At 45.7% G+C, this 15,568-nt stretch overlaps 1 protein-coding gene across 1 annotated transcript in view; it reads right to left on the reverse strand.

Moving 5' to 3' along the window:
• LOC117662570 (uncharacterized) overlaps positions 1-15,568 on the reverse strand; it is a 20,245-nt gene continuing 4,677 nt past the window's right edge. The window contains exons 3-7 of the mRNA XM_034412018.3: positions 13,507-13,568; positions 13,246-13,372; positions 11,223-11,605; positions 3,643-3,778; positions 1-900 (exon numbers count right to left, since the gene is read on the reverse strand). Coding sequence (XP_034267909.2) covers positions 95-900; positions 3,643-3,778; positions 11,223-11,605; positions 13,246-13,372; positions 13,507-13,568 — 1,514 coding nt within the window. The 3' untranslated portion in view covers positions 1-94. The remainder of the gene's footprint in view (positions 901-3,642; positions 3,779-11,222; positions 11,606-13,245; positions 13,373-13,506; positions 13,569-15,568) is intronic.

Raw genomic sequence — 15,568 nt, forward strand, 5'->3', positions numbered from 1 at the left:
TTTACTGATCCCAATTTATTTAGTTAAGTGAACTTCCTAACACGTTTAATACGTTTACTACAGTGCGATGCATTTCTCGCCAACCTCACGTGATTCAAACAAGGAGGACCAACACGGATGCTTGCCCCATGTTCGGAGCACCAATCTCACAAGTTTTCTCCCCCACGTGGATCCTTTTATGTCTGTCAAGCGCGGTCTTACGGGTGTAGCTTTTCCCACAATCAGCGCACCGATAGGGTTTCTCCCCTGTGTGGATTCTCCGGTGTCTGATAAGGTTGGATTTCCAGCTGAAACATTCCCCGCAAATTGAGCACTGACAGGCCTGCTCTCCGGGTCGCGTTCGGTGGGATGCCCTTGGGCAAGTCCTCTGCCTGTTGCATTTGGCGCAGTCCCGTTCACACTGGTGTGGCTTCTCCCCTTGGTGGTTTCTCTTGTGGGTCAGGAGGTCGATTCGGTGAGAGAACCGTTTCTCGCACTGGGAGCACCTGTAAATCTTCTCTCCTATGTGAGCTCTCTCGTGGGTCACCAAGTCTAAGCTGTCCTCGAAGCACTTCCCACAATAGGAGCATTTATAGATCCGTTCACTTTCCATTGGCGCGTTCTGATTCTCCAAACGATCGGCTCTTGGCTGGAAGTTTCCAGAGAGATCAAAACTGGTCTCTCTTCCTTGGAGGGTTTTCGCAGGTCCGTTTATAGACGCCTCGTCACAAAACAAGGCTAAATCAGACTTTATCTCCGGTAAGCTGCCCATGTCCTGCTTGATTTCGAGACTCTCCTGAGCGTTGGGGCCTTGGATGAGTTTTCCCAGGGCTCTTTCCAATAATTTCCCATGGGGGTTTATCTCCTTCGGTCTTTCTAGCCAAAAACCATCCTTAGATTCCAGCGTTGAGTTACCCGATCCTGGAAGAAACCAAAATATAAAAGGGAGAACATACCATAGTTACATACAGATAGTGCTCAATTTACAACCATTTGTCGTTCTAAGTTAACGACATTGAAAAAAATGACTTATAATCAACCAGTCCTTGCACTTATAACCATAGCAATATCCCCCTGGCCATGAGATCAAAATCTGGGTGCTTGGCAACCGGTGGTAAGCATTCACAATGGTTGCAGCCTCTTGGGGTCATGCGATCACCATCTGCGACCTTCCCAGCCAGCTTCCAGCAAGCAAAGTCAATGGGAGAAGGCAGACTTGCTTAATAACCATGTGACTCCCTTAACGACGGAAGCAGTGGTGAAATCCAATTTTTTTTTACTACCGGTTCTGTGGGCCTGGCTTGGCAGGCGTGGTGTGTTGTGGCTTGGCGGGTGTGGCAGGAGAAGGATACTGCAAAATCTCCATTCCCACCCCACTCCAGGGGAAGGATACTGCAAAATCCCCATTCCTGGGGGAAAGATATTGCAAAATCTCCATTCCCACCCCACTCGGGGGTCAGCCAGAGGTGGTGTTTGCCGGTTCTCTGAACTACTCAAAATTTCCGCTACCGGTTCTCCAGAACTTGTCAGAACCTGCTGGATTTCACCCCTGGACTGAAGTCATTCACTTAACAACTGTAGACAAAAACGTTTGTAAAATTGGATGTGACTCCCTTAACAAGCATTGTGGTTAGCAATGGACATTCTGGTCTCAATTACATCAAGATGGCGCTCCCATGTGACTCCTCTCCTGTGCGAGCTGCATTGGTTTCCGGTGGACTTCCAGGTGCACTTCAAGGTGTTGGTGGTCACCTTTAAAGCGCTCCACGGCTTAGGGCCGGGGTATTTACGGGACCGCCTTCTGCCACCAATTGCCTCCCACCGGCCAGTTCGCTCCCACAGAGAAGGCCTCCTCAGGGTGCCGTCAGCCAGACAATGTCGGCTGGCGACCCCCAGGGGGAGAGCCTTCTCTGTAGTGGCACCTACCCTTTGGAACAATCTACCTCCAGAGATACGAGTGATCCCAGACCTCCGGACTTTTCGTCGGGCCCTTAAAACTTATTTCTTTCAGTTAGCCGGGCTGGCCTGATTTTATATTGGTTTTAAAATTTGATACTGATTTTAATTGAAATGTTTTAAATTATGGGCCAAATTTTATTTAATTATTTTAAAACTATTTTAACTTTTGTGTACAAATGTTTTATTTTTGGCTGTTCACCGCCCTGAGTCCGAAAGGAGAAGGGTGGTATAGAAATTTAAATAATAAATAAATAAATAAATAAATAAATAAATAAATAAATAAATAAATAAATAAATAAGATTGTTCTACAGTATTTGAATCGTCATGAATAAAACAGGTGAGATGAGGAATGCGTTTGCCCTCCTTGAGTCTTTAAAAGGGGAGAGTGATTGTTTTGGGCTGATATAGACAGAACTCTGCTGCTGATCAGAGGTTTTTGGTTTCTAAAAAAACTTCTCAGGTTTTAATAGTTTTATTAGCTTATAATATAAACTATATTAAAAAAAACAGCAAATGGTAGGAAACAAAAGGGAGGAAGGGGAGAGATGGGTACCTTCGTCTATATACCAAACGGATGACCCATTGGGCTCTCCATATCAAAACAACTTATTTTATGTGCAGCCAGAATCTGAAAATAACATTTAACGCAGCACAGGATTTGAGCAAAATGCTTCGGCTGAGATCTGCATATGTGGGACCGATTGGGATAGATTGTAGGGGTGACACCGAAATATAATTGTATCACATTTTATCTAAATCTTAAATTATTGCATTTTATTCCAATTTCATTTTAAATTTTATTTTATCCCATTCCACTTTATAATTGCTTTTCTCAAATTTTTAGTAATAATTTGTTTCTGGAACTCTGCACTTTGATAGGGCCCAAGGCAGGGGTGGGTTCTAAATTTTTTTACTACCGGTTCTGTGGGCGTGGCTTATTTTGTGGGTGTGGCTTGGAGGTCATGTGACTAGGTGGGCGTGGCTAGCTGGTCAGAGTCATTTCTGGAAGGTCCTCGCACTTACGACCAGTCCTCGCACTTACGACCCGACTCATTTGTTTGCTTTTAACACTGATCAGCTGTAGGGCGGCCCTTTGAAGTCCCGCGGCAAGAGTTTAAACAGTTTTTTTCCCTCTAGTCATCAGCTGGGACTCAGGAGGCAGCAATAGATTGGGGGTGGGACCAAATAAAAAGTAAGAATAACGTGGGGGGGGTGGGAGGGCGGGGGGTGGGAGAACCGGTTCGGTGACGTCATATCGCCACCGCTACCGGCTTGGCCGAACCGGACCGAACCGGGAGGAACCCACCACTGGCCCAAGGGCTAATCAATAACATTAATGAATGAAAAGGGACCCAGGGGTGAAAATGCAGCCGGCTTCCCTACCGGTTCGGAAATGCGCGCACCGTCATCATGTCGTGGTTTTGACTCTCTGCGCATACGCGGAAGGCTTTGCGCATGTGCAGAGGGTTAAAACCGTGACGTGACGACATGAGTGGAGCCTCCCGCCTCCAGTGCTACCGGCTCGCTGAACCTCCCGCCGCTGGAGCTACCGGTCCGCGCGAGCTGCATTTCACCCCTGAACCAACTATAATACTAACAATGTGGTACTGGGGCTTGTGTGTTTTAAGGAAGGTGGGAGCTATGCCAGAGGTTCAATGATACTTTACATAAATCAGAGGCACCACCAGAATTCTGGAACATACCTGAATCTGGACCCTGATAGGCCTTTCCCAGGAAGTCACCTTCTTGGGTGGTCTCCATCCAATGTAGGATCTTCACTCTGCCCGATGATTCCTGCACTGGCGTGGAGGAATTGATGTCTGCCAGAGGTCTTCTTACCTGAAAGAGAAAGGCAATACAGCCATGATTGCAATGTTGGGGGGGGGGAAAATCAATATTAGGGGCTAAACTGTCCTCATCTATACCCCCACCATTCTCCCCACTTCCCCAGTGCATTTCACACAATGTAACCCAAGCAACAAAAAGAATGCTGGCATCTTCTCTCCATCATTAAAACCTTGAGTATCTTGTCCTTCCTCTATAAGACAAAGTTCCACAACTTTTTCAGCTATGTCAGGGGTCTGCAACCTTAAAGAGCCTTTTGGACCTGTTTCCCACAGAAAAGAAAACACCAGGAGCCACAAAACCCTTCCCGTGCCTCACTATTCCTTGAGCGGCTAGAAAACTAGCATATGTCTTTGAATTAAACATTGTTTGCTTTGTTGTGACTCCGACCCCCGAGGCCGACTTATCGGAGGGAGAAGGCTCCGAACATGAAGGAGAGGAGTTGGCCAGGCCTCCCTCTCCAGGACCCTCCTCTCTGGCAATGCCTGAGGTGTCTCCCGTAGGAGAAGAGATTGGCCAGGAGCCAGGTATCTCCTCACAGTCGGACAGTGACGGAGATAAGTCTTGGCTGGATCCACGCCAGCGTCGGAGAGACAAGCGCAAGCAGCAGAAAAGGAGGCGTGCCAGAGATTAAGCTGAGTCACTGGACCACACCCCACAAGGGATAAAAGGGGGTGAGGTGGCCATTCAGACTCTGTGACGGACAAAACTAACTACTAGCGAGTCACATTGTATCTTTGAAACAACGTTATCTGCCTTGGATTTAATACGGACTGGACTTGACAATTCTTGAACTGTGTGTATCTTGTTTGGATTTATCTTTCGGAGGAACAACCCCTCCCTCTATGAGTAAAGCTCTTGGCAAGCAGCTACTGGGTTGCTGCCAATCCTTTTATCGAAATAATTGGTTGTCTGCCAGTTTTATTTAATCCCTGGCTATCTGTTTGTGTGCGTGCGTGAGACGGGGACAGAACATTCTTCTGAAACTTTTCTTTTCTTGGATTTATCCGTGGTTGGCCTACCGGGGGCTGAAAAGCTTAATAAATCGTGTATCGGCAGGTGTCACACATTGGCGGTTGTGACGCATATTTTGAGTGATAGGGAGCCGCAGAAGAGGGGTGAAAGAGCCACATGCGGCTCTAGAGCCGCAGGTTGCTGACCCCTGGGCTATGTGAACCAGCTTGAGGGGGGAGGGGATAGTTCTGCACAAGTGGCGAGCAAGCCCATCTGCCACTCATGCAAATGGAGTGCGCACCTGCAGGAGGGGAAGCACACATGCATGACCCTTCCACAGCCTGATTCCGAAAGGCTCAAGGCCTAGCAGTAAGTTATGGGCCAGGGATAGGGATAGGAGACCTACTTAAGAAGCTCAAGTCATCATTTATCAAGTATAGCACTACGAAGCGGTATATTTGCGGGACCGCCTTCTGCCACCAATAGCCTCCCACCGACCAGTACGCTCCCAGAGAGGAACTCCTCAGGGTGCCGTCAGCCAGGCAATGTCGGCTGGCAACCCCCAGGGGGAGGGCCTTCTCTGTGGCAGCTCCTGCCCTCTGGAATGATTTGCCCCCAGAGATACGAAGGATATCGGATCTCCGGGTCTTTTGCCGTGCCCTGAAAACTTTTCTTTTCCATCAAGCAGGGCTGGCGTGAACCCCCTCCCCCTTCTTTAGTCTTTTTTAGTTGTTTAGCTTTTTAAATTGTCAATGGGTTTTAGTTTGAATGTTTTAAATTCTGGGCCAAAGTCATGTAACTCTTTTAAAATTTTAAATTTTGTATTGGTATGTGTTTTAGTTCTGGCTGTGCACTGCGCTGAGTCCACTAGGAGAAGGGCGGTATACAAATTGAATAATATAATAATATAATATAATATAATATAATATTAATATAATATAATATAATATAATATAATATAATATAATATAATATAATATAATATAATATAATATAATATAATATAATATAAAATAAATAAAATAATAAAATAAAATAAAATAAAATAATAAAATAAAATAAAATAAAATAAAATAAAATAAAATAAAATAATAAAATAAAATAAAATAAAATAAAATAAAATAAAATAAAATAAAATATATATAAGCGCTATTGCTACATCCTGACTTTTATCTTCTGTAGGAAGCCACCCCTCCCTCCCCAGATTAAAATAATCTGGCAACAGCCATTAAAATATTAAAGGGCACATTCTTACACAGGAACAGGCATCTCAGTCACAAAGCCCCATAGAACGTATAAAAATCTCAACCCCATTTTGTCAAGCCACCCCAAAAACATGCTGCTGTCACTGACATTTCTGGCTAGCAAACAAACAAGAGATCTCCTTTCCAAAATGCGGCCTGCCTCCATTTTATTTTCACCGTCTTTTTCCCGGCTTGGAACGGGACCAGATTTTTCTTCCAACACTTCATATCAACCCTGGGTGAAATGCTACCGGTTTGCTTTGGGCAAACTGGTAGTTAAAAAAAAAAAAGCTACAGGTTCCTCTGAACAGGTATTTCCAACGATCAGCTGTGCAGCGGGGTTTAGCTTTGCTAGAAAGCAGGAAATCCTGCTTTATTTATTTATTTATTTATTTATTTATTTATTTATTTATTTATTTATTTATTTATTTATTTATTCATTCATTCATTCATTCATTCATTCATTCATTCATTCATTCAATTTGTAGGCCGCCCCTCTCCGAAGACTCAGGGCGGCTCACAATGCATTTAAAATCATTATAAAAAGACATTGAAAGATTAAAAACATTAAAAACTCATTCACACCATTCATGGCCGGATCTCACCAGATCACACGAGCAAGATCAACGGCCCCAGGCCTGCCGGAAGAGCCAGGTCTTCACCGCTTTTCGGAAGGCCAATAGGGTGGGGATGGTCCGGACCTCAGGAGGTAACTGGTTCCAGAGAGCTGGGGCAGCCACAGAGAAGCCCCTCCCCCGCAGGCCCGCCAGCCGGCATTGTTTAGCTGACGGGACCCTGAGGAGACCAACTCTGTGGGATCTTACCGGTCGTTGGGAGCTATGTGGTAGAAGGCGGTCGCGAAGATACCCTAGTCCTGAGCCATGTAGGGCTTTAAAGGTAATAACCAACACCTTGAATTGTGACCGGAGACCAATAGGGAGCCAGTGCAGCTCGCGGAGAATTGGTGTAATGTGGGTGTGTCTAGGTGCACCCACGACAGCTCGTGTGGCTTTTCAAGGGTAGCCCCATGTAGCTTTCTAGTGAAGCTAAATCGCGTGCCACAGCTGATCCCACCCCCTCGCTTCTACTTACCTTCCCAAGCCTCCTTTTGGTGCGCACTGCGCATATACACGCAGCGTGCGTTTGGCACACAGTGCGCAGCCAGCAAACCGGTAGCAAACCGGTTCGGATTTCACCATTGCCTGGGAGGTAAGTTTGATGTCTTCCTTCAAAGTCCACTTGAACCTGCGTCTCCCACTTCATGGCTCAATCCTCTAATACAGGGGTGGGCAACTGTGGCCCTTTTACAACCTGTGGACTTCAACTCCCAGAATTCCTGAGACAGCCAAGATAGCTCAAGAATTCTGGGAGTTGAAGTCCACAGGTTATAAAGAGGCCATATTTGCCCACCCCTGCTCTAATACAATGTTTCTCCACCGTATCAATTTAAGGCTATGTGGACTTCAACTCCCAGATCATGCTGATACAACAGGAAGTCAAAATATCATGCTGGCCTAGCTACCAGGATCGTTATTATCATATGTGGTGGACATGTCCAGAAGCAAAAAAACCTATTGGATTAAAGTTAAAACATGGTTGGAAGAAATGATACAACAACATAGAGATTTAAAACCTGAACTGTTCTTATTGGGAATCCTACCAGAGAGAAATTTAGTAAAGAATTTATATATTTGATTATTCACATAACAACTGCAGCGAGGATAGTAGTTGCGCAAAGATGGAAAGCAGAGAAAATCCCTACAGAGGGTGAAGTAATTAAGAAAATATTGGGTTGTGCAGAAATGAATAGATTGACTTTGACAATCGAAGAAAGAGAGGAATCGGAATATTTTAAGATATGGAGACAATTTTATCATTGGTTAGAGAAGAAATACATATAGGGTAATGTTGTAATGAGAGAAAGAAAGAGAGAGAAGATAAATGTATTAATAGCAAAGTAAGACATGTGAGAGAAATGTTATAATAAATGAAATGATATTATGAAATGATTAACATTGGAGAACAAGAAGTCACAAAAGATGTACTCAGATGAAGCAGTGAACGATTGATTATGTATTGTATGTTTGTTTGTTTATAAAATAAAATAAAAATTTCAAAAAAAAAAAATCATGCTGGCCGAGGAATTCTGGGAGTTGAAATCCAACATCTTAAAGCTTATAAAATTGAGAAACACTGCTTTAATCAATATACCAGGCTGGCTCTTACCTATCAACCTACCTTCCTACTAAATTTGGCTCTTACCTATCAACCTACCTTCCTATTAAATTTGGCTCTTACCTATCAACCTACCTTCCTACTAAATTTGGCTCTTACCTATCAACCTACCTTCCTACTAAATTTGGCTCTTACCTATCAACCTACCTTCCTATTAAATTTGTATTGCTGCCCATCTTACTCTGTGTATGTGTGTGTGTGTTGCCAGCAACTCTGTGTAGGCAGCTTTGAGTAGAAGGGCTGACCCTTTGACACATTGCAACGCAAGCTCCACCCCCTTTCTAGATGTCACAAAGGGGTGGAGCTTACTGTGCAATGTTGCAATGCGACTTTTGCCGGACTGAAAAAAACTGTAGTGAGGATAGGACGGCTTGGTCTCAGAACTACAGATAGTCCTCAACATACGACCGCAACTGACCCCCAAAATTGCTGTCGTTAAGCGAGACATTTGTTAAGTGACATTTTATTACCTTTCTGGCCACAGTTGTTAAACTAAATCACTGCAGTTGATGAGTTAGGAACCCGGCTGTTAAGTGAAGCTGCCTTCCCCATTGACTTCGCTGGTCGGGAGGTCGCAAAAGGTGACCCCATGGCTTTGGGGGGCACTGCAACCGTCATAAATATGAACCAGTTGCCAAGCATCTGAATTTTGATCACGTGACCCTGGGGGGGGGGGGAGATGCTTCAAAGGTCGTAACTCTGAAAAACGGTCGTAAGTCATATTTTTCAGTGCCGTGGTAACTTTGAACGGTCACTAAATGAACTGTTGTAAGTCGAGGTCTGCCTGTATGGACGTGTTGAAAAAAAATGGCCCTGGCTAACATATGGCTTACTCTTTTACGCCCATCTAACCTCCCCCAAAAGGAGGGAGCACCGTGCAAAGATTTAAGAGTGCAAGAAAAACAGAACACTTGCAGAAACAGCTGAGCTGCTAGACCAGGGATGGCGAACCTTATCAGCACCGAATGCCGAAAAGGGAGCATACACTTGTCTGGGCTGCAACCCAGTAAAGGAGCTGCCCAGGATGCCTGCGCATGCCCGAAAATGAACTTCTGGTTTCCGGCGCGTGCATGAGCACTGGCCAGTTAGTCTTCCGGGTTTCGGGCGCGCATGAGTTAAACGGAGTTAAACGGAAGACCAGCTCTTCCAGTTTCCGGCATTGCCGTACACACAAGAGGCCAGCTGATCATCGCACGTGCCTGCACGCCTGGAAGAGGAAGGGGTGACACCGTGCATGCCAGGTGACATGACTCCGCATGCCGCTCTGGGCACGTGTGCCATAGGTTCACCATCACGGGGCTAGACTGTAGGAGGACAGCAGAACAGCCCCCCAAGACTGAAATTTCAGTTCAATTTAATGGACGTTGAGATAACCCCGAGGTGTCAAACTCGGTTTCATTGAGGGCCGCATCAGGGTTGTGTTTGACCTTGGGGGGCCGGGGTGGGTGTGGCCAGGGTGGGCGTGGCCAGCATGATTATAAGAGCCTTGGTGGCGCAGTGGACTAAGTGCTGTTAAAGTAGTACTTAGCTGCCAGCTGCCTGCAATTACTGCGAGTTCGAATCTCACCAGGCTCAAGGTTGACTCGGCCTTCCATCCTTCCGAGGTAGGTAAAATGAGGACCCGGTTTGTGGGGGCAATAAGATGACTTTGTATAAAAAAGAACACCGCTTAGGGGGCCCCCGAAAGCCGTACTAAGCAGGTATATACAAAAGTATTGGCCTTGGTGGTACAGGGGTTTAAGGCACCCTGTTATTAAGCTGGTTATTAAGACCAGCTGCCTGCAATTACTGCAGGGTTCGAATCTCGCCAAGGCTCAAGGTTGACTCAGCCTTCCATCCTTTCTAAGGTAGGTGAAATGAGGACCCAGTTTGTGGGGGCAATAAGCTGACTTTGTATAAATATACAAAAGGATGAAGGCTATTGCTTAAAAGCATTGTAAGCCGCCCTGAGTCTCCGGAGAAGGGCAGCATATAAATCAAACTAATGAATAAAATAAATAAATAAATGTGCCTCGGTTTGCGGGGCCCTGTGGTAGTCCTAGCACTGAAAACGGGCTCCGAAGCTCTGTTTTCAGCTGCAACGGCCTCCTGTAGCCCTCTGTCATTTTCGCTGGCAGAGGCACCATAGGCCAGTCCTTCACTGTTTCCAGAGAGGCCCCACAGGCCTCTCTGCAATGCTCTCTACATGGGGCTCCCCTTGAGGAGCACCCGGAGGCTCCAACTGGTCCAGAATGCGGCCGCGCGGGTAATTACGGGAGCTGCATGGCGCTCCCACATAACACCGCTCCTGCGCGAGCTGCATTCGCTCCCAGTGGTCTTCCGGGTGCGCTTCAAGGTATTGGTTATCACCTTTAAAGCGCTCCATGGCATAGGGCCTAGATATCTTCGAGACCGCCTGCTGCTACCGATGGCCTCCCATCGACCTGTGCGCTCCCACAGAGAGGGCCTCCTCGGGGTACCATCAGCCAAACAATGTAGGCTGGTGACCCCCAGGGGGAGGGCCTTCTCTGTGGGGGCACCTACCCTCTGGAATCAGCTGCCCCCAGGGATAAGGAGAATCCAAGACCTCAGTGCCTTCCACCGTGCCCTTAAAACTTTCTTTTTTCATCAAGCCGGGCTGGCTTAACATATTTTTAAATTTTAAATTTTTAATTGGTTTGTCATTTTAAACTGGGGCCAAATTAATATATATTCTTTTAATTATTCTTAATGTTTGTATTGTATGTTTTTATCTGGCTGTACACCGCCCTGAGTCCCTTGGGAGAAGGTGCGGTATATAAATTTGAAATAAAATAAAAAAATAAAATAAATAAAATGTACGCACCCCACGGGCCGGATCTGGCCCACGGGCCCTGAGTTTCATACCCCTGATATAACCTTTGCTATCCCCCCTCCCCCACAATTTTCAATCATCTCTCTTTCTTAGCATGCTCAACCTTCACATTTCGGGGGTGCCTTCTGAAATATCACGAGGGCAGTCGCCGCTGAACGAGATAGACTCTCACTTTTTCTTCCAGTCTGCCTTGGGTCTCCCCGTTCAGGCTCTCCTCTTCAGGTCCAAGCTCCCTGTTTCCATTCACGAGGTCAGTGAAGCCGGGGGACTGCGGCACGTCCTCTTCATCAGCTCTGGCTTCCCAACGTTTTTGGGATTCTCTAAAGTCCAAGGTGGGAGGAGAAAATGCCATCGTCTTCAAGGAACACTGGCAGTCCTGCTTGGGCCCAGCGACCGGACTCTGCCCTACATTGTGTGAAGTCTTTAGCTCGCTTTCAGTGGGGCGCTGGAAAAAGGGGCGGCTTTTTCCTTCTCCGTCTTGAGCTTTCTGCCCAGGTTTGTCAGCTGCTCCTGCCTCCTGGTCTTCGGCATTTTTTTCTGGCTGAAGCTCCTGGACTGAGATGGAAAAGCTTTGCTGGTAAATTTAGGCAACAGCACTGCCCCCATTCCCAGGGTCAAGGCCATGGAAAAAAGAGAGAGAGGGAAAGAGAGAGGGAGAGACAGGGGGAAGAAGGCAGGAAGTGGAGGAAGGAGAAGAGGGAAGGGAGAGAAGAAGAAAAGAGAGGGAGGAAAGAGAGGAAGGGACAGGGGGATGGGAGGCAGGAAGAGGAGGAAGGGGAGAAGGAGAGAGGGGAGAGAAGAGGAAAAGAGAGGAAGGAGAGGGAGGGAGAAGGAAAAGGGAGAGATGGCAAGAAAGGAGAGAAAGAGGATGGGAGAAAGAAGGCAGAGAGGTGGGGAGAGAGAGAAAGGAAAGAGGGAGGGGAGAGGACAGAAAGAGAAGGCAATAGTGTGTTTCCCTGAAACACAGGTCTTATATTAATTTTTGCTCCAAAAGACACGTTACTTACTTACTTACTTACTTTATTTGATTTATATACCGCCCTACTCCCAAAGGACTCAGGGCGGTGAACAGCCAAACAGTAAAAATACATAGATACAAAATTTAAAAATAAAGTAAAATCGAATTATACAATTTGGCCCAGACAGATTAAAACACCCCAATCATTAAAAACCGATTAAAATTTGCATAATTAAAAAGAGGGAAAAGATTAGGCCAGGCCCGCCTGGTGGAATAAAAAGGTCTTAAGAGCGTGGCGGAAGGTGCGCAGATCCGGGATCCTCTGTATCTCCGGGGGGAGCTCGTTCCAGATAGTAGGTGCCCCCACAGAGAAAGCTCTCCCCCTAGGGGCCGCCAGTCGACATTGTTTGGCCGACGGCACCCGGAGGAGCCCCTCTCTATGAGAGCATACCGGCCGGTGGGAGGCTATTGGTGGTAGTAGGCAGTCCCGTAGATAACCAGGTCCTAAGCCATTAGGCCTTATTTGCCGGTTAGGCCTTATTTGGGAGGAAATACGGGGCTAAATGCATCCATCTGGCTGAAAAGCTTAACTGGGGCTTATTTTTTGGGTAGGGCTTATATTACGAGCATCCTGAAAAATCATGCTAGGGCTTATTTTCTGGGTTGGGCCTTATTTTGAGGGAAACACGGTAGTAGAAGGGAGTGGGAGGGAGAGATGGCAGAAGGAGAGGGAGATGAGGAGAGGGAGAAGGAAACGAGGGGGGAGAAGAGAGAAGGAGAAGGGGAGAGAGGAGAATAAGAGAGGAGGGGGAAGGGGAGAAAGGAGAGAGGAAAGAGGGGGGTAGAAGAAAGAGGGAGAATATGAATCAGGCTCTGTAAAACCCAATTCAGAAAAAAGCGGCTGTCAGAAGCAGCCAGCCACACACTCGAGTAGCATCTGGCCATTCCCCAATGTCTTTGTAACCTCTTCACTGTCAACCATACTATTGCCCGGGGATGGGGGGAAAAGGATGAAGGGAGAAAATTAGCTGCCATCTTATTCTAATTAATACCCTCAAAAGGCAACTACATCCACGATCTGGGGGGGAAAGTAACTGTGCAGCAAGATTCAGCTGCAGGGAGAGTTGGGCCAGCCGAGGTTCCCAGGCAGAAACTGGAACTGCTTCTACAGGAAACTGTGGCACCACAGGAAGGAAGGAAGAACAATCCGAGTGAGTTGAAGCCCAGGGATCCTTACTTAGAGAGGCCACCATCCCAGAATTTTCCGCCATGACCTCCCGGTAGAGGTCCTGCTGTCCTGCATCCAGCAGCATCCATTCCTCATCGGTAAAACGCACAGCCACATCTTCAAAGGTCAGAAGCCCCTGTGAAGCGGACAAATGACGTCTACGTTTATTCCTATTCGACGTTAACTACAGGCAGTCCTCGACTTACAACAGTTCGTTGTAGTGACCGTTTGAAGATACAACGGCACTGAAAAAAATAATAATAGCTATACCTGGCTGAGCGGCCCAGCAGTCATTCCTCGGTTACTAGAAAAACTCCCCGGTTCCCTGGGATCTAAAAAGAAAGCATTTTTTTTTTTATTGAAAAAGTTTTTCAAATACAGATTTTTCCCCCTTTTTCCCCCCTCCTCCCTAACCCCCCCTCCCCTCCCCCCATGGCTTCTCCAAAATAAAATCCAAATTGATAACAGATTATATAATACTTTACCATCCTTTTACACCACCCCCCATATGCTAACCATTTCTTTCTAACATTATTATTATATCCCCCCTATACTATACATTTCAAAGCAACCTTCAGCTATAAAATTATATAATAAATCCTAATTTGGCATTTATTCAACTCATAATCTACCCATTTCCTCCACCCCCATACATATATCTCTTAATTCAAATCTTTTACGTATATTAATATCTGAACATAACATCCCTTTTCCTAAACTAAACAATCAGTAACCTAACCTATCTCCACCCATTTTCCTACAGGTCTACCGTTCTCTGTCCGAAGAAAGCATATTTTTAATACACATTGACATTCATATATACATAACATTTTTCTTCCATGGGGGAACAGATACTGGTGGTTATTAAAAAGCCCTAATTCAACTTGAATACTCTCTCCTGGGGATGCTGCAGTGGTCATGTGAAAAAATTGGTCGTGTCAGTTTTTAGTGCCCCGATAATTATGAATGGTCGTTAAATCATGGCATAGGACCTGGGTATTTGCGGGACCGCCTTCTGCCGCCGATAGCCTCCCACCGACCAGTACGCTCCCACAGAGAGGGACTCCTCAGGGTGCCGTCAGCCAGGCAATGTCGGCTGGCGACCCCCAGGGGGAGGGCCTTCTCTGTGGCAGCTCCCGCCCTCTGGAACGATTTGCCCCCGGAGATACGAAGGATATCGGATCTCCGGGTCTTTCGCTGTGCCCTAAAAACTTTTCTTTTCCATCAAGCAGGGCTGGCGTGAACCCCCCCCTTTTTTTTTAGTTTTTTAGTTGTTTAGCTTTTAATCTGTCAATGGGTTTTAATTCGAATTGTTTTAAATTTGGGCCAAAGTATATAATTCTTTTAATAATTTTAAATTTTGTATTGTTATGTGTTTTAGTTCTGGCTGTGCACCGCCCTGAGTCCACTAGGAGAAGGGCGGTACATAAATTGAATAAAATAAAATAAAATAAAATAAAATAAAATAAAATAAAATAAAATAAAATAAAATAAAATAATAAAATAATAAAATAAAATAAAATAAAATAAAATAAAATAAAATAATAAAATAAAATAAAATAAAATAAAATAAAATAAAATAATAAAATAAAATAAAATAAAATAAAATAATAAAATAAAATAAAATAAAATAAAATAAAATAAAATAAAATAAAATAATAAAATAAAATAAAATAAAATAAATAAATAAGTCGAGGACCATGTGTGTTATGAGAAGGAAAGGTTCAGTTGGGCAACAAGCCTCTGCTGCTGGGCTTGCTCTCAGAAATGGCAGATCTCCTGCCTAAAAAAAAGGTAGACCAGGAGATGTTAAACTTCCAGTGCTCTGCAGCCCTCAACAGAAGCCTTCATTGCGATGTGTCGCTACGGGCTCCAATTGCTAAATGGAGACTCCCCGTTCAGAGGCCACATATTGTTCTGAAGAAGAGGCTTCGGAGCAAGCAATGGCACTTAAGACTTAGATACCGCCCAGTGGTGGGTTTCAAATTTTTTTACTACCAGTTCTGTGGGTGTGGCTTGTTGGGCGTGGGCAAGAGAAGGATACTGTAAAATCTCCATTCCCACCCCACTCCAGGGGAAGGTTACTGCGAAATCCCCATTTCCTCCCGATCAGCTGGGACTCGGGAGGCAGAGAATAGATGGGAGCGGGGCCAGTCAGAATTTTTACTACCGGTTCTCCAAACTACTCAAAATTTCCTCTACCAGTTCTCCAGAACTGGTCAGCACCTGCTAAAAGCCACTTCTGATACCATCCAATGGTGGGTTTCAACCGGTTCGCCCCGGTTCAGGCGAACCGGTAGAGGCGGTGGCGGGAGGCTCCGCCCAACCACCA

Source organism: Pantherophis guttatus, chromosome 2 (assembly GCF_059756535.1).
Source record: "Pantherophis guttatus breed Tessera chromosome 2, ASM5975653v1, whole genome shotgun sequence".
Taxonomy (NCBI): domain Eukaryota; kingdom Metazoa; phylum Chordata; class Lepidosauria; order Squamata; family Colubridae; genus Pantherophis; species Pantherophis guttatus.